Source organism: Otolemur garnettii, unplaced genomic scaffold (genome assembly GCF_000181295.1).
Source record: "Otolemur garnettii isolate 467f Iridium unplaced genomic scaffold, OtoGar3 scaffold00099, whole genome shotgun sequence".
Taxonomy (NCBI): Eukaryota; Metazoa; Chordata; class Mammalia; order Primates; family Galagidae; genus Otolemur; species Otolemur garnettii.
The window spans coordinates 2,353,400-2,371,828 of NW_003852494.1; the positions used below are offsets into that span (position 1 = coordinate 2,353,400).

The following is an 18,429-nucleotide window of genomic DNA, read 5'->3' on the forward strand; positions in this document are numbered from 1 at the left end:
TGGCAGGCGCCTGTGGTGGGCGCCTGTGCTCCCAGCTACTTGGGAGGCTGAGGCAGGAGACTCGCTTGAGCCCAGGAGTTGGAGGTTTCTGTGAGCTGTGATGCCACAGCACTCTACCCAGGGGGACAGCTTGACGCTCTGTCTCAAAAAAAACAAAAAAAACAAAAAGTTAAGAGGTTTGGCTGGACACATGGGACTGAACATGAACTTGAACACTGCTGCATCTGGGTTCAATACTGTTGTTTAGCAGGCAGGAAATTCCAGACGTAGTTTGTCAGTTGCACAGGGTGATATTTCACTCAAAATTGGTCCCTCCTCTACCCCCCTTCTCTTTTCCATCTCTCTTCCTTTCCCTTGTCTTTTGTTTTCCACTCCACTTTCTCCTTTTTCTTCCTCCCTCTCTTCCCCTCCTCTTTCTTTCTCTCTCACATTGTAATACTCCTCCTTTATTCCACCAATGCCTTGCTTCCCCTTCTTGCCTCCTCTCTTCTGTCTTGATTTCTTTGCATGCTCCAAAACCATCCATTCCCAGACAGTCAGAAAGCGAAAGGCATGACAAGAGTGAGAGCTGCAGCGAAAAGCCCCGAGCAGTGCAAAGGAGTCTGCCTTTGCTGCTGCTGAGAATATTCCAGGGAGGCACCATCTGCGAGGAATAAAAATATTATCATTTACGACTAGAAGGAAGAAGAGAGGTTTTTTTCCCTTCTTCCTCCATCTGCTACTTTCTGAAAATTGTTTCCTAGGATTCATGCTTTTTACAAAAATTTTCCCTATAGATTCAGGCCTTTGGAAGATTTGGAACTGAGTAAGTGTATACAAAGTACTTACGGTAGTCACTAACTCATAGTGAGCACTTGGTGTTAACAACTGTGTGATGATGATGATGGAGGAAAGAGGTCTAGTGGGAAATGCAGATCACTAAAAACCTGCTTTCTGCAGATTTCAGCTGAGGAGGTATAGGTTCTGTCCTGTAGCTTGTAATTGCTCAGTCTGAGAGAAAGAATAATTGAGTTTTTAGGATCCATGAAGACCTTTGTCTTATTTAGCCAGCTAATAAGAAATCAGGTAATATCCCTGATGAGAATGTGTGGCCTTTGTGTCGTGGCCCCAGCTATCAGGACTTGCCAAGAACCACTTCCCAGTTTGAGTTCTCACTGCAGAACCAAAACTTTTCTAGACTCTCTCAACTGTCTTGCTTTTCAGATTTCTTTAGCTTTTTTTTTTTTTGAGACAAAGTCTCACTATGTCGCCCTTGGTAGAGTGCTGTGGTGTCACAGCTCACAGCAACCTCCACTCTTGGGCTTAAGTGATTCTCTTGCCTCAGCCTCCCAAGTAGCTGGGACTACACGTGCCCGCCACAATGCCCAGCTATTTTTTTGTTCTTGTTGTTGTAGTTGTCATTGTTGTTTAGCAGGTCTGGGCCGAGTTTGAACCCGCCAGCTCTGGTATATGTGGCTGGTGCCCTAGCACTGAGCTATAGGTGATGAGCCAGTTTTTTTTTTTTTAAACAGAGAGTTCTTGCTAGTTGCCCAGGCTATATTCAAATTTAAATAATCCTTACACCCTAGCCTCCTGAAATTTCTTTAGCTTTTTGCTTGTATTTTCTTTCTTCTTTCTTTTTCCTCCCCCTGCCTTGATTATTTTTTTCTTTTTGTTAAAAATACTCAGTGCTCTTTGTAAAATATCCAGACAATATATACATTTTTGAAGGCAAAGATCCCTCTTCCTACACATACTTCCACTCCAATCCCATTTCCCTGAGGTACCTACTGTTACTGCTCAGTATAACTGTATATGTTTCCTGACTTTTTCAATGTGTATGTAACGTGCTATCTGTGTGCGCATATGTTTATGTGTGCTCACATTTAGCATTTAGTTTTTGTTTAGTTTTTACCAGTGAGATAATTCTTCATCTCTGCAAAATGTTTTTCCACTTCATATGTCTTAGGAGGTTTCTTTTTTTTGGACGGGGCTGGGTTTGAACCTACCACCTCCAGCATATGGGGCTGGCGCCCTCCTCCTTGAGCCACAGGCACCACCCAGAAGGTTTCTTATATTAGTACATGTAGCTCCTCTTTTTAAATTTTTTTTGTTATATCATAAGTTACTGCAACTTCAGACTCCTGAGCTTCATCTTCCTGCCTCAGCCTCCCAAGTAGCTGGCACATACCACCACACACGACTGATTTTTTTCTACTTTATAGTAGAGACTGGAGTCTTGTTCTTGCTCAGGCTGGTCTCAAACTCCTGGCCTCAAGCAATCCTTCTGCCTGGGCCTCCCAGGGTGCTGGGATCATAGATGTGAGCCACCACACAGGCCCCTCTTTTTTTTTTTTTTTTTTGAGACAGAGCCTCAAGCTGTCCCCCTGGGTAGAGTGCCGTGGCATTACAGCTCACAGCAACCTCCAACTCCTGGGCTCAAGCGAGTCTCTTGCCTCTGCCTCCCAAGTAGCTGGGACCACAGGCGCCCGCCACAACGCCCGGCTATTTTTTGGTTGCAGCCATCATTGTTGTTTTGGCGGGTCCGGGCTGGGGATTCAAACCCGCCACCTTAGGTGTACGTGGCTGGAGCCTTAGCCGGTTGAGCTACAGGCGCCGAGCCAGGCCCCTCTTTTTAAATCTAACTCTTCCTCTCTCAGTGGCCATTTATGTTGCATCTAGATTCTTACTTTCACAACAGTTGCTGCACTGAGTGTGCTCCTCCATATCTCTTGTGCCTGCAACATCTTCCTTTTCCTTTGGTCTCCTGCCTTAGTCCCAGGCTTGTCATAACTTAAATGGTTCTCATGGTAAATAGGCCTAATTGTGGATCCCATCTGCCCCAAAGACACAAGGTTATCATGTATTTATGAACAGGAATCTTACGAGCATCAAATCTAGTCAAATCCTTTTTTTTTTTTTGACAAAAAAAGTTTTGTTTTCCAAATTATAATGTTTTAGAAAAATATTGATGTAAAGACATGGATATCTCCACCGTCATTCATCATAAATGTTAAAACTGGTGCAAAATGAGTTAGGGGTAGAACTACAACAGAGACCTTACCTAACAAACACAAACATTGTAACCTAATTGTTTATACCTTCATAATAATCTGAAATAAAATAAAATAAAATAAACTGGTCCAAAGGCTGGGCATGGTGGCTCACACCTATAATCCTAGCACTCTGGAAATCCAAGGTGGGTAGACTGCCTGAGCTCACAACTTTGAGACTAGCCTGAGCCGGAGAGAGACCCCATCTCTAAAAAATAACCAGACATTGTAGCAGGCACCTGTAACCCCAGCTACTCAGGAGGCTGAGCAAGAAGATCACTTGAGCTGAGTTTGAGGTTGGCTGTGAGCTATGATGCCATGCACTCTATTGAGGGTGACAAAGTGAGACTCTCTCAAGAAAAAAAAAAACGGTGCAACACATGATGATTAATGCTAGGTGATTTCAGTAGTGAATGCTGCTTGAGTACGGTATTTGTGTTACTACTGAGGGAAGTCAGCCTAGTTTTGACTTTGGAAGAGCTGTTACAGCTGACAAGAGAAGTCTGCTCAGGATGGTTAAGAATGTTTTCTTTTTATAACTAATTTGTTAAATAGCAAAATAAATTTCCAGGATGAATAAAATGATCCTTTTAGGATTAGCAAGTTTCCAAAAGAACAATTTCATTTGAATAAATCAGCTTTTAAGAACCAGCCGACTATTAAATAATTCTGTTCCTAGAAGTTGCAGCTTGAGACAATTATGATTCCATAATTCTACCACTCACACCCACACAATAAGGGATCTAAATATAAATATAAATTATAGGGAATGAGCAGATGGAAACAGTAGAGGATGGGAGTGAAGAATGTAAGAGAGAGAAGTCAGCCATGTTACCTGCCATGTTTATCTTGAGGAGAAATAATTTAACTTTGTAAGTATTGTTCAAAGATAAAAATGGAAACTTACCAGATTTTGTTTCCATACTCCCAACATAACTCACTGATTTTTAGCAGCTCATCACTTAACCATCACTTTCAGAACTATTCTACATTTCCTTACTTGGCTTTAATTCACTTTTTTAAATAGACTTTACTTTTGAGTAGTTTTAGGTTTATAGAAAAATTGAGCTGAAGGCACAGAGAGTGCCCAGGTACTCCCTTGCACCTCCTTCCTCTCCAGTTTTCCCTTTTATTAACATCTTGCATTAGTGTGGTGCATCTGTTAGTTGACGAGTGTATATTGATACATTATTATTAACTAAAATCTATAGTTTACATTAGGGATCACTTTTTGTGGTACATTGTGTGGGCTTTGACAAACGTATAATGATGTACACCTTTCCTAGTACGACACAGAGCAGTGTCACTACCCTAAATCCCTGTCCTCCACCCATACCTCCATCCCTCTCCCCTGCCCCTAGCCCTGGCGACCTTTAATCTTTTTGTCTCCATAGCTTTCCTTTTCCAGAATGTCATATAGTTGGAATCATGCAGTATACTGCCTTTTCAGACTTGCTCTTTCACTTAGGAATATGCATTTATGCATATCAAGCCTTCATATCTTTTCATGGCTTGATAGCTCATTTCTTTTTCTCACTGAGTAATATTCCAATCGTCTGGATGTGCCACAGTTTGTTTATCTTTAATTTTTATAAAAGGCTGTGAACACAAAATTAAAATTAAAAGCGGGGCAGTGCCTGTGGCTCAGTGAGTAGGGCTCCGGCCCCAGACACCAAGGGTGGGCTGTTCAAACCCTGCCCCTGCCAAACTGCAAGAAAAAAATAACCGGGTGTTGTGGCAGGCACCTGTAGTCCCAGCTACTCTGAAGGCTGAGGCAAGAGAACTGCCTAAGCCCAAGAGCTAGAGGTTGCTATGAGCTATGACGCCATGATACTCTACTGAGGGTGACAAAATGAGGCTCTGTCTCTTAAAAAAAAAAAATGAAAGCAGTAGTCAGATTTATAGTACCTATAATTTCTCATTTCATAACATTTTTGTTTTTTTCCTGGAAGTATAGAAATTTTAATTTATCACGGGGATTTTATTTTATTTTTTCTTGAGATAGTGTTCTCACTCTGTTGCCCTAGCGTTAGTGCAAGAGTGCAGCGGTGTCATCATAGCTCACAATAACCTCCAACTCCTGGGCTCAAGCAATCCTCTTGCGTCAGCCTCCAGAGTAGCTGGGACTACAGATGGATACCACCATACCCAGCTAATTTTTCCTATTTTTGGTAGAGACAAGGTATCACTCTTGCTCAGGCCATTCTTTTTTTTTTTTTTTTTTTTTTTTTGAGACAGAGCCTCAAGCTGTCCCCCTGGGTAGAGTGCCATGGCCTCACAGCTCACAGCAACCTCCAACTCCCGGGCTCAAGCGAGTCTCCTGCCTCCGCCTCCCAAGTAGCTGGGACCACAGGCGCCCGCCACAACGCCTGGCCATTTTTTGGTTGCAGCCGTCATTGTTGTTTGGCGGGTCCGGGCTGGGGATTCGAACCCGCCACCTTAGGTGTACGTGGCTGGCGCCTTAGCCGGTTGAGCTATAGGCGCCGAGCCACTCAGGCCATTCTTAAGCTTCTAACCTCAAGCAGTCCTCCCCCCTTGGCCTCCTAGAGTCCTAAGATTATAGGTGTTGGCCATTGCACCTGGATGGATTTTATCTCTTTATCATTTATCCTCCCAAGAAAAGTGGTGTGTAAGAATCAAATCTAATTGGGTGTGGTGACTCACACCTGTAATCCTCACACTGGAGGAGGCTAAGACAGGAGGATCACTTGAGGTCAGGGGCTCAAGGTTGAAGTAAGTTGTGATTGTCATTGCTATCCAGTCTGACTGATAGGTCAAGATCCTCTCTCAAAAAAAAAATTGCCATTTTAACCATTTCAAAGATACAGGTCGGTGTTATTAAGTACCTTCACATTGCTTTGCAACCATCACTCCTACCCATCTCTAGGAGTTTATGAAACTGAAACACTGTACCAGTGAACAACAACTTCCCATACCCTCCTTCTCCTACCTCCTCTGGTACCCGTCATTCTATTTTCTATCTCTGTGAATTTAATTATTCTAGGTATGTCATACAAGTGGAGTCATGCAGTATTTTTCCTTTTGTGACTGGTTTGTTCACTTATGAAAGTTGCCAGATTTCATCCATGTGGTGGTCTATGTCAGAATTTCCTTTTTTAAGGCTGGGTAATTTTCTGTTGTATGAATAGGCCACACAGTCTGTTTATCCATTCATCCATTAGTGGACACTTGGGTTTCTTTCACCTTTTGGTTGTTGTGAGTAATTACTGCTGCTAGGAACATGGATATACAAATATTTTTTAACACCTGGTTTTCAGTAATTTCGGGTTATGTACCCAGAAACTTAATTGCTAGATTATAGGGTAATTTTATTTTCAATTTTTTTGAGGAACAGCCATACTAGTTTTTACCACTGCTGTACTATTTTACATTCCCACCAGGGTACATAAGGGTTCCAATTTTTTCACATCCTCAAAAAATCCACCCCTTTAAAGAATACAGTTTATTGGTTTTTAGGATACTTGTAGCGTTGTGCAACTATGTCACTATTTCTTTCACTTAGCATAACATTTTCAAGATTTATCCATATAGCATGCTGTTGAGGACTTTCTAAGTGGTTTTTCTTCCTTGGACTTTTGCTATCAAATCCTCCTCCTCTGGGGACTTGTGCCAGGAACACCAGGAGCCATAGTACTGGGCTCAGCACGCTGTAGTATCTTTTTTTTTTGAGAGAGAGTCTCACTTTGTCACCACAATAGAGTACTGTGCCATCACAGCTCACAGCAACCTCAAACTCTTGGGTTTAGGTAATTCTCTTGCCTCAGCCTCCCACCTAGCTGGGACTATAGGTGCCCGCCACAATGCCCAGCTATTTTTTGTTGCAGTTGTCATTGTTTACCTGGCCTGAGCTGGGTTCGAACCCGCCAGCCTCAGTGTATGTGGCTGGTGCTATCACCAGTGTGTTATGGGAGCCGAACTATACTGTGGTGTCTTCATGGTTTTACCTTTGTCTTCCAGACCATGACCTGGTGGTTTGGATGGAACAGCTCTCTTCCTGTTTACTATCTTCGAGAGGAAAATGAGAGAGTTCTTCTGTTTGTCTGTGCTCACACTGCGGTCATCTACAATGTGTCCAGGAATTATCAGTACCACCTTCAGGTATGCTGGGTTTTCCTTCTTGTAAGTAAAAGAGGTTGTCTTTAATTTGTGTGGAGCATTTTGTTTTATATGTCAAAAGCTGACTTCTTTATATCACTGTCATGCTTTCCAACCTCTCTTTGATCTACAGAAAATCCTCTCTTTAGAAGAACATGTTGTTGTTCATTGTCTTTCTGATTCTAATCAAAATCAACTTACAAACAACAGTTGATATTAATTTTATAGTTATAAGGATTTAAAACATCTGTGCTTTTCACATTTCTGCAAAAATGTGGACCATGTAGATCATGTCTCCACATAACTGTGGTGAAACAAGAGAGGCACCTGTTCAGCAGGGATGCAAACCTAATGACACGTAGACCTCTCTAGTTTTCAAAGGGTTGTGCTCCTTATAACCATGCTGAGAAGTGAGTGTTAACGCACCCATTTTATAGAAGAAGAAACTGAGGCCCAGAGTGATTTAAGTGATTTGCTCAAGATTGCACTAGTAATGATAAATCCAGGTTTCCTGACTCAGAAGTATTAAGTAGGTAAGTAAGAAAGCGTTAAGTTATCCTCTTTTCCCTCCTTCCCTTCAGCAACTCTGTTTTACCCTCTCTGAACCTCCCTACACATGTCTACCCTCCTCACACCACTCTGCTTGACCTATCTGAGTGTCCTATTTCTTAGTATCTGACTTTCCACTAGTTGACCTGGTAAACAGTTCCATGTTACCCTTTCAGTTACATGTGTTGTTATAGGATCTTTCTTAGTCAACACCCAGCTCAAAAACACTATGAAGTTTTTACCAGGAGCCCATTCAGTACTTAGCATTGTGCCAGGGATCCAGGACACCTGGGCACAACTTAAGGAATTTACTCTCTAGAAGTCCAGAAATACACATGAAAAAAATCAGCAAGCAGCTCCTCTCAGACCTTCATTGAATGTGTAACAGTAAGCACAATGGTGACAGCAGAGGAGGATGGAAAGATTGTTGTCAGCAGGCTCAGGTAGTCAGGGAGGAGCAGGACCATGCAGAGGGGCTGAGACTGAAGGAGCAGATAGCAGGAGTCCAGCCTTGTCAGGGGCGGGTGGCTGGGACTGGCATTCACTCACTCATTCCACAAATACTTATGGCCACTATGTTTCAGATTATGGATGTGTAGTCAAGAATAAGATAGGTTTATTCCCTGATCTTGTGGAGCTTACAGTTTAGTGCAGAGACAGGCATGAAACAAGTGAACACATACATACATGATTACAAACTGAACCAGTGCCCTACAGGAAATGTGAAGATGGCCTAAGAGAGAAAAATCAGAGAGAGAGAAAACCTAATATAGATGGAGTGGTCAGGACTAAAAAAGTGCTGTTTCTGGTGAGACTTGAACCATGAGAATAAAACAAACAAGTTTGGAGGAAGAGCATTCCAGACAGAGGGAGCTCTAAGTGCTTTAGACTTGTGTGGGAGGCCCAAAGAAGGCCAGTGAGTTGATGCAGAGTGAGGGAGGGAGATGAGGAATGAGGAAAAGGGGTTATGTTTCCACAGTGTTCCTCTGTTGTATGGAAGAAAGGATGGTAGGAGGATAAGAGTGGAAGTAGAGAGGAGCTATTGCTTCAGAGCTGCTCGGTGACTGTAAGTGAATAGCGTTTTAGGGAGATGGGGCTGGCGGAGAGGTTCAGGGTTGCTTAGGGGAGGAGAGAACCTAGATTTGGCCTTCTGGGTCCTTGAGTGAGGACTTTTGACCTAAGCCAAACTTCACAGGACAAATTCCTTCATTAAAAGGATTTGCTCTCTACTTGGAAGCTGAGGCAAGAGAATAGCTTTAACCCAAGAGGCTGGAGGTTGCTGTGATCTGTGAAACCACAGCACTCTACCAGGGCAACAAAGTGAGACTCTGTCTCAGAAAAAAAAAAAAAAGGATTTGCTCTGTACAATTTGGATTCAGCCAGGGGCTGCACCTGGGGATCTGGATGGCCACATGTGGTAGGTTTTCCACCCCTGACCCAAATGTTTATTGTTTAATCTGTAGTCAAATGCTCTACCCCTGAGCTATACTCACTGGCACCTGGATTAGAGATGGGTACATGACTTGTCCCCTAGAGAGCCACTGTTGCTATGCAGAGTATAGTTTATCTTTCAGGTAGGAGTTTGTTTGCTTTTTTTGAGACAGAGTCTCACTTTGTCACCCTTGGTAGAGTGCCATTATGTCACAGCTCACAGCAACCTCAAACTCTTGGGCTTAAGCGATTCTCTTGCTTCAGCCGCCTAAGTAGCTGGGACTATAGGCACCCACCACAGAGCCCTGCAATTTTTTGGTTGCAGTTGTTTAGCTGGCCTAGGCCAGGTTTGAACCTGCCACCCTTGGTGTATATGGCTGGTGCCATAACCACTGTGCTACGGGCACCAAGCCTTTTGTTTGTTTGTTTAGCAGGCCCAGGCTGGGTTTGAACACACCAGCCCCAGAGCATGTGGCCGGCACCCTAACCACTGAGCTACGGGTGCCCAGCCAAATCCAGGGTATCTTACAATGCCCTGATATTAAGATTACACAATTGGCTCGGCGCCTATAGCTCAACCGGCTAAGGCGCCAGCCACGTACACCTAAGGTGGCAGGTTCGAATCCCCAGCCCGGACCCGCCAAACAACAATGACGGCTGCAACCAAAAAATAGCCGGGCGTTGTGGCGGGCGCCTGTGGTCCCAGCTACTTGGGAGGCGGAGGCAGGAGACTCGCTTGAGCCCAGGAGTTGGAGGTTGCTGTGAGCTGTAATGCCACGGCACTCTACCCAGGGGGACAGCTTGAGGCTCTGTCTCAAAAAAAAAAAAAAAAAAAAAAGATTACACAATTAAAATTTTATTATGTTTAATTTATTAATCAGTGTAATTTAGGGAGTTCTTAGTAGGCACTCCAACTCAAGCAACACTACAACACAGAAAATAAAAAATATTCTTACAGTGGAAAACCTTTTTTTTCTTTTTTTGAGATAGAGTCTCACTTTGACACCCCCCGTAGAGTGTTATGGCATAATAGCTCACAGCAACCTTAAACTATTGGGCTCAAGTGATCTTCTGGCCTCAGCCTCCCAAGTAGCTGGGACTAAGGGTGCTGGCCACAATGCCCAGCTGGTTTTTAGAGACTCGAGTCTCACTCTTGTTCAGGCTGGTCTCAAACTCCTGAGCTCATGCGATCCATCCACCTTGGCCTCCGAGAGTGCTATGATTATAGATGTGAGACAATGTACCCAGTCTGAGTTTACTGGGAGAGGAAATTCAAAAACTACCCACTAGAAGATGGGGAAGGCCATCTACCCGGGGAAGGCCAGTGAGAGTAGAATTTTTAGCCAGATGAGCGTTAAAAGAAGTTTAGATTTCTCTGTGGGAACCCAGCCTTTCTTGATGGTACCTAGGGCTGGGCAGCATTCTGGATATTTTTAGAGCATTTTCTCTTCATTTTTATAGGGCCACCCCAATGTTATCTCCTGCCTCTGCGTCAGTGAAGACAGGCGGTGGATCGCCACAGCAGACAAAGGGCCAGACTGCTTGATCATTATATGGGACTCCTTCACAGGGTAGGCTTTGTGCTATCACTCCTCTCCCACCCCCAATTTCTTTTCTTTTTTTTCTGTAGAGACAGAGTCTCACTTTATCGTCCTCGATAGAATGCCATGGTATCTATCACACAGCGCACAGCAACCTCCAACTCCTGGGCTTAGGTGATTCTCTTGCCTCAGCTTCGCGATTAGCTGGGACTACAGGTGTCCTCTACAACACTCGGCTATTTTTTGTTGCAGTTTGGCCGGGGCCAGGTTTGAACCTGCCACCCTCGGTATATGGGGCTGGCACCCTACTCCCTGAGCCACAGACACCACCAGCCTCCCCCCGCCCATTTCTGTAGAGTATCTGCTACTGTGACTAATCAAAGAATTAATAATCCTGGTGCTTAGAAATTTGGTTTGTTCGTGTTCCAAAGTAGTCAGGGCTAAGGGAGGCTGACTCATACTAACCCAGCTCACACAAGTTCAAAACACAAACCAAATGCCAAATCTGTCATTTACAATGAGAGACATTGGGCCAGGCTCAGTGGCTCATGCCTGTAATCCTGGTAGGCTAAGGGGAGTGTTTTCCCTAATCTCACAGGTTTGATTTTTTTTTTTTGAGACAGAGTCTTACTATGCCACCCTCAGTAGAGGGCTGTGGTGTCACACCTCACAGCAACCTCCAACTCTTGGGCTTAAGCGATTCTCTTGCCTCAGCCTCCCAGTAGCTGGGACTACAGGCATCTGCCACAATGCTCAGCTATTTTTTTTGTTATTGTTGTTATTTTATTTATTTATTTTTTTTTTTAAGCAGGCCTTGGCTGGGTTTGAACCCCCAGACCCCGTGCATGTGGCTGGTGCCCTACCCACGGAGCTACAGGTGCCACCCGGCATGTTCAATCTTATTGCCCTATGGAGGTTTTTTTTTTTTGAGACAGAGTTTCACTTTGTTGCCCTGGAAAGAGTGATCTCCAAAGGTGCTGTGGCTCTGTATACTCTAATTCTAACATCTCCCCTCTATTCACAGCCCACCATTGCCTCTTTTTAAAATCAGTAGATGTTTTGTAGAATAGTTTTGGATTTACAGAAAACTTTGATAATATAGTACAGAAGGTTTGCCTGTTATTTACATCTTCCATTAGTATGCCCATTTATTATAATTAATAAGACAATAATGATACCTTATTATTTTTTTTTTCCTGAGATAAGAGTTTCACTGTGTCACCCTCGGTAGAGTGCTGTGGCTTCACAGCTCACAGCAACCTCAAACTCTTGGGCTTAAGTGATTCTCTTGCCTCAGCCTCCCAACCTGCGACTACAGGCACCCACCACAGTGCCCGGCTATTTTTTGGTTGTAGTTGTCATTGTTGTTTGGCAGATCCAGGCTGGATTCGAATCTGCCAGCTCCAGTGTATGTGGCTGGCACCCTAGCTGCTGAGCTATAGGCACCAAGTCACATTATTTTTTTTTGAGAGAGAGTCTCACTCTTACCCAGGCTAGAATGCCATGGTGTTAGCCTAACTCACAGCAGCCTCAAATTCCTGGGCTCAAATGATCCTCCTGTCTCAGCCTCCCAAGTAGCTGGGACTACAGGTGCCCACCACAATACCTGGCTAATTTTCTATTTGTAGTAGAGATGGTTTCTGGCTCTTGTTCAATCTGGTTTTATACTCATGAGCTCAGCGAGTTCTCTCACCTTGTCTTCCCAGAGTGCTAAGATTGCAGGTATGAGCCACTGCCCTTGGCCATTGATTCCTTATTATTAATTAACATCCAGAGTTCATTCAGATTTCCTTAGCTTACCCCTAAAGTTCCTTTTCCATCCCAGGATGCCACATTAGCTTGAGCCTGATGTCTCCTTAGGCCCTCTTGGCTATGGGAGTTTCTCAGACTTCCTTGGTGAAGATTTTGGCAATTTTGAGGAGTACTGATAGGAGATTTTATAGGGTGCCCTTCTATCAAAATGTGTCTGATGTTTTTCTTGTGCTAAGACTATCATAGCTTTTTGCCACACTCTGATGCCTGAAAAGTGAGTCCCAGTGACCTTCTTAACTTGGATAAACGGTGAGCCCGTTTTAGTCTGGTATCACAGAGACTAGCCCAGGGATCTTGAGTGACAGATTCTCTGGCACTGGGTCCAAGTCCCAAAAGCCAGGCTCTTCCTCTCCTGTTATCTGTTCTGTAACTCAGCTCCTTCCTTCCCTCCTGCTGGCAGCAGATTTGATGGGGAGTCTCTCTGATTATCAAGGTTGTCATCTTTTATTGCCTTTCTTCCTAAGTCATATAATTTGGCTTTTAGGGCCCCTTTGTTAACAGTGCATCAGATAAGGAATTGTTGAGATTTCTGTGGGCTAGAGCAGTGCTACTTGAAGTGTGGTCACAGACTGAGCTGACCTCTCAGCAGGTGCTGGCCCATGCTGAACAGGAAGTACAGAGGAAGCATTTGGGAAATTTTACAAGTTGACCTTGCTATGGCAATCTTAAACTCTTGGGCTCAAGTGATCCTCTTTTACAGGTGCCCATCACTATGCCCAGCTAATTTTTCTATTTTTAGTAGAGATGGGATCTCACTCTGATCTTGCTCAGGTTGATCTCAAACTCCTGAGCTCAAGCAAACCACCAACCTCAGCCTGGGATTACAGGTATGAGCTACCACACCCAGCCCTGCAATGTTATTTTTATTTTGTAAATGCGTTGGTCTGAAATGGATTCAAAATGTTTTAAAAAGTCCTTCACCACTTTGAGAAGCACTGAGCAAGAAGATACCTAGGCACTCACCGGGGGATGTTGTAAGGCTGAGCAGGTCACTTTGGGCAACAGCTCTAAAGCATCCTCTTATTTGCTGAGGATGTTAAAATAGGGGTTGGAATTTAAAATGTGAGGATGTGGTTTGTTTAATCAATTGAATGCAACAGAGGTCAACCAAAGTGAAAGGAAAGAACTATAGGGTTTCAGGGAGAGCCTGGCTGAAGACAAAAAGCACGAGCTGGTAGTGGATCAGTCAGTATGTGGTGACGCTTTGTCCAGGGCAGAACAGGAGTGGGAATAGAAAATGTGGCTTGTGGTGGCTTGCCCAGGTAGGAAATTTGGAAGGAAAGAGGGGAAGGGCCCAGGGGACACCACAGTGACATAAAAGAGCAGGATGGCAGGGAGGAAGGTGTACGTGCAAACTCAGGCTCCTAGGCTTCTGTGCCATTGCCTACTGTGTGACTTAGAGACCCAGAGAAGTATCCCCAGTTGTGAAAAAAAGAATAATATCTACTGTTTTATATGCCTTGGGGTTCTGTTACAAATTACCATAAACAGGGTGTTTTTAAATTTAATTTAATTAATTAATTTTTTTTTTTTTTGAGACAGAGTCTCCAGCTGATACCCTGGATAGAGTTGTCCCAGGGGAGAGGGACACCAGTCAGCATGTGGTGACGCTTTGTCCAGCACAGCTGGGCAGGACAGGAATGGGAATAGAAAATGTGGCTTGTGGTAGTTTGCCCAGGTAGCATCACACCTCACAGCAACCTCAAACTCTTGGGCCTAAGTGATTCTCTTGCCTCAGCCTCCCAAGTAGCTGGGACTATAGGCGCCTGCCACAACAGAAATTTACTCTTTCATGGTTCTGGAGGCCAGAAGTCTGAAACCAATCAGCAGGTTGATTTCTTCTATGGGCCAGAAGGGAGAAGCTGTCCCAGGCCTCTTCCCTGGCTTCTGCTGGTTGCTGGTCATTTTAGGGTTCCTGGGCCTGCAGAGGGAGCACTCCAGTCTCTGCCTCTGTCTTCTTATGATGTTTTCCCTGTGTGTCTCTGTGTCTTCCCCATTGGATTTAGGGTCCACCTTACTCCACTGTGACCTCATCTTAACTAATTACGTCTTATGTCTGCAAAGACCCTATTTCCAAATAAGGTCATGTTCTTAGTTTCTAGATGGTCATGAATTTGGAGAGGACACTGTTCAACCTATTGTACCTATGGCACAGCCATGCTGTGAAGGTCAATAGAGCACAGTACCTGGTCTGGGATAGATGCTCGTACCCAGATTTTCTTTCTTAAGTCCTGGGCAGAAAGCAGTTTTAGATTCAGTGACAAGATTGCCAGACCCTGGTTGGCCGTGTGGGGAGGGAGGGATTGACAAGTGAGTCCAGATGGACAAGAAGAGTAGGAAGAAGTTATGTTGAATGTTTCCGAGTGGGGGACACAGAAACTGCTCTTCCCCAGGTGACTGGTGACCTCATCCAATCCTGATCCTCACCCTGACTGCTCAGTGGCATCTGACACTCTTCATTTCCTGTGGCTCTCTGATAACACATCCACCTAGTTCCCATCCGCTTACCTCTATTCTCAGGCTCTTCTCAGACTCACTTGGTCCCCAATCCTTAAATGTGGCCTATTGTTCTTCAGCCAGGAAGGAGCAGGTGCAGGATTTGAAAACAGCCACATAATCTCAAGGACTCTCAGTCTTTTCCTCTTCTTTCTGAAGAAGCTGCTGGAGGATATTCTACCTGATATTCCCTCAGACGTCTCCTGCTATCATGTCTAGAAGTCCTGCCGTGGCGACTTCCTGTAGCTTCTGAACCATCCCCACTGCCTCTGCCTATCTTCTCTTGTTTGGGCCATTCATCAACCTCCTAATTGATCTCCGTCCGTGCAAGTTTAACCTTCCACTCATCTTAAACCCATCTACCTTGACGTTGATTTTTTGTATTGTGTTAAAATATATATAACATAAAACTTATTTTAATAGGCCAGGCATGGTGGCTCATGCCCGTAGTCCTAAAACTTTGAGAGGCTGAGGCTGGAGGATAGCTTGAAGCCAGAAATTCAAGACCAGCCTGGGTAAGAGTGAGAACTCATCTCTACCAAAAATAGAAAATTTAGTGAGGTATTCTGGCAGGTGCTGGTAGTCCTAGATACTTGGGAGGCTGGGGCAGAAGGATCCCTTGAGCCAGGAGTTTGAGGTTGTGGTGAGATAAGATCATGCATTGTACTTTAGCCTAGGCAACAGAACAAAACTTTGTTTAAAAAAAAAGAGATTATCAGGCGGCGCCTGTGGCTCAAAGGAGTAGGGCGCCGGCCCCATATACTGGAGGTGGCGAGTTCAAACCCAGCCCCGGCCAAAAACTGCAAAAAAAAAAAATAATAATAATAATAATTATTGGGGCCGGGTATGGTGGTTCATGCCTGTAATCCTAGCACTCTGGGAGGCCAAGGTGGGTAGATTGCCTGAGCTCACAGGTTCGAGACGAGCCTGAGCCAGAGTGAGACCTTGCCTCTAAAAATAGCTGGGCGTTGTGGCAGGTGCCTGTAGTCCCAGCTATTTGGGAGGCTAAGGCAAGAGTATTACTTAAGCCCAAGAGTTAGGTTGCTGTGAGCTGTGATGCCATGGCACTCTACTGAGGGCATCAAAGTGAGACTCTATCTCAAAAAAAACATAAAGAAATAAATAAAAAATAGATATATGCCTATTGTGGGCATTTCACATCAATTAATTATACAATATGCACCCTTTTGTGTCCAGCTTCTTTCATTTAGACAATGTTTTCAGGGCTCACCCATGTTGTAGTGTGCACAAATACTTCATTCCTGCTCACGGTGTATCTCATTCCCTTGTATGGATATACCACATTCTGTTAATTCATCTGTCGATTTTTAAAAAATAGTTTTAATACATTTTAATGAAAAACTGTTACATTTAATGGAAATAATACATTATAATGGAAAATATTCACTACCATTTTCAATCCAGTCTTCTTTGGGAATTAATTTGGTATGTTTCCTTCCAGAACATTTGCTATTTTTTGCTTTTTGTTTTTTTGAGATAGAGTCTCAATCTATGCCCTGGCTAGAGTGCCATGGTGTCATAGCTCATAGCAATCTCAAATTCTTGGACTGGAGTAACCCTCTTGCCTCAGCCTCCCAAGTAGCTGGGACTACAGGTACCCACCACAATGCCCAGCTCCTTTTCTATTTAGTAGAGATGGGGTCTCGCTCTTTGTCAGGTTTGTCTCGAACTCCTTAGCTCAGGCTATCCACCCATCTCGGCCTCCCAGAGTGCTAGGATTACAGGTGTGAGCCATCGCACCCAGCCTACATTTGCTGTTTTTAAAAATACATATATATAGACATCATCATGTGGTTTTTCTCCACAGCATTTTTAGTGTGATCTTTTTCCGCATAAATCTGGTTGTGTTGCCCCTTAGAGACTGCCCATTGCCAAATCAGCCTGTTACAGAGAGAGAATATGCACCTTGCATTCGGAACTGGGCAAACACTTCTGGAAAGTGAATTGCCCCTGCCTGCATACTTAGCAATCCTCTGCAGCTGTTCCAGGCTTTCAGTTGCAAGTAATTTGACATCCAACTCAACTAGGAGGGAAAGTTACTATCTCATGCAAAAGGAAATCTACAAAGCCTCAGCAGAAGGGGAGGGGTGCTTCAAGCATGTCCCTTCTCGAAAGCCTTTCTTTTTTTTTTTTTTTTCCCACAGTTTTTGGCCGGGACTGGGTTCGAACCCACCACCTCTGGCATATGGGGCTGGCACCCTACCCCCTTGAGCTACAGGGAGCCTCTCCAAAAGCCTTTCTAACGGACCCCTTCACCAGACAGAGCCAGCCCTGTTATGGTGCCAATCCATGACTTTTTGACATTTTTGAAGTTGTTTCCCTACTAGACTCAGAACAACTAGAGGACAGTGATTTTTTTTTTTTTAATTTAGAAAGTAAAACTAATTCAAAATCATTAACAATTTCTAGCACTCTGGGTGGCTGAGGCAGGTGGATTGCTTGAGGTCGTGAGTTCAAGACTAGCCTGAGCAAGAGCAAGACCCAGTCTCTAAAAAACTAGCTGGGTGTTATGGCAGGTGCCTATAGTCCCAGCTACTTAGGAGGCAGAAGCAAGAGGAACAATTGAGCTCGAGAGTTTGAGGTTGCTGTGAGGTGTGATGTCACGGCACTCTACCAAGGGTGACAAAGTGAGACTGTCTCAAAAAAAAAAAAAAGGCATTAACTCAAATGCTATGTCAATATGAGTTTTATGATATCTTAAATGATGGCTTTGGGACCACAAAAAGATTATTCAGAGGCTATTTTGTTTTTAGCATCAACATTCACTTTATTTAAATGAAAAATTAAGAACTGTAGTTTTCCTTACGCTTTTCATTCAACTTAAAAATTTTACTCTATAAATCTAGCATATTTTTGCAATCACCTTTGAAGATGCTTTGATTAATGTTTAGCCCTGCTTACAAATTTGGTTATTAACTCCTCTTAAACATTTAAAAACTGCATTTAGAGATTCAATGTATTCAGTTTCTTTTTTAAGTTTTTTAGTAGTCTGATTAACAAATAGATCCTTCACTAGTACTTCAGTAATTTTTGTAAATCTAGTAAATTAGCTATAAGTATGGTAAATCTTAAATTCTCTTAAGTGTGCTAATATTGTTTATAAACCTAATACAATTTCAATTTAAAATCACAAGTCTAAATCAACTACATATTTTAAATTAGAATCACAAATCTAATCTGTTAGAGACTCTGATATGTCATATGGGCTTAAACACACATTCCTAAAAAACTAAACAAAGTCTCTAATCATAAATATGTAAATATGTTAATAGTACCGGTCTGACTGACTTTATCTTTCCCATATTTAATTCTGAATATCTCTAGGAATAAGATACATTTTTCCACTAAGGATTTCATTATGTCATTCCCAAGAAATTTGGCATCACCTTCCCAAGTGGATTTTTTTTTTCTTTTTTTTTTTTTTTTTTTTT

General features: G+C 43.4%; 1 protein-coding gene across 1 annotated transcript in view; it reads left to right on the forward strand.

Moving 5' to 3' along the window:
- Positions 1-18,429, forward strand: part of WDR66 (WD repeat domain 66) — an 80,411-nt gene that overhangs the window by 4,234 nt on the left and 57,748 nt on the right. Inside the window, exons 3-4 of the mRNA XM_003796008.3 lie at positions 7,011-7,151; positions 10,590-10,699. Of these exons, the coding sequence (XP_003796056.1) occupies positions 7,011-7,151; positions 10,590-10,699 (251 nt within the window). The remainder of the gene's footprint in view (positions 1-7,010; positions 7,152-10,589; positions 10,700-18,429) is intronic.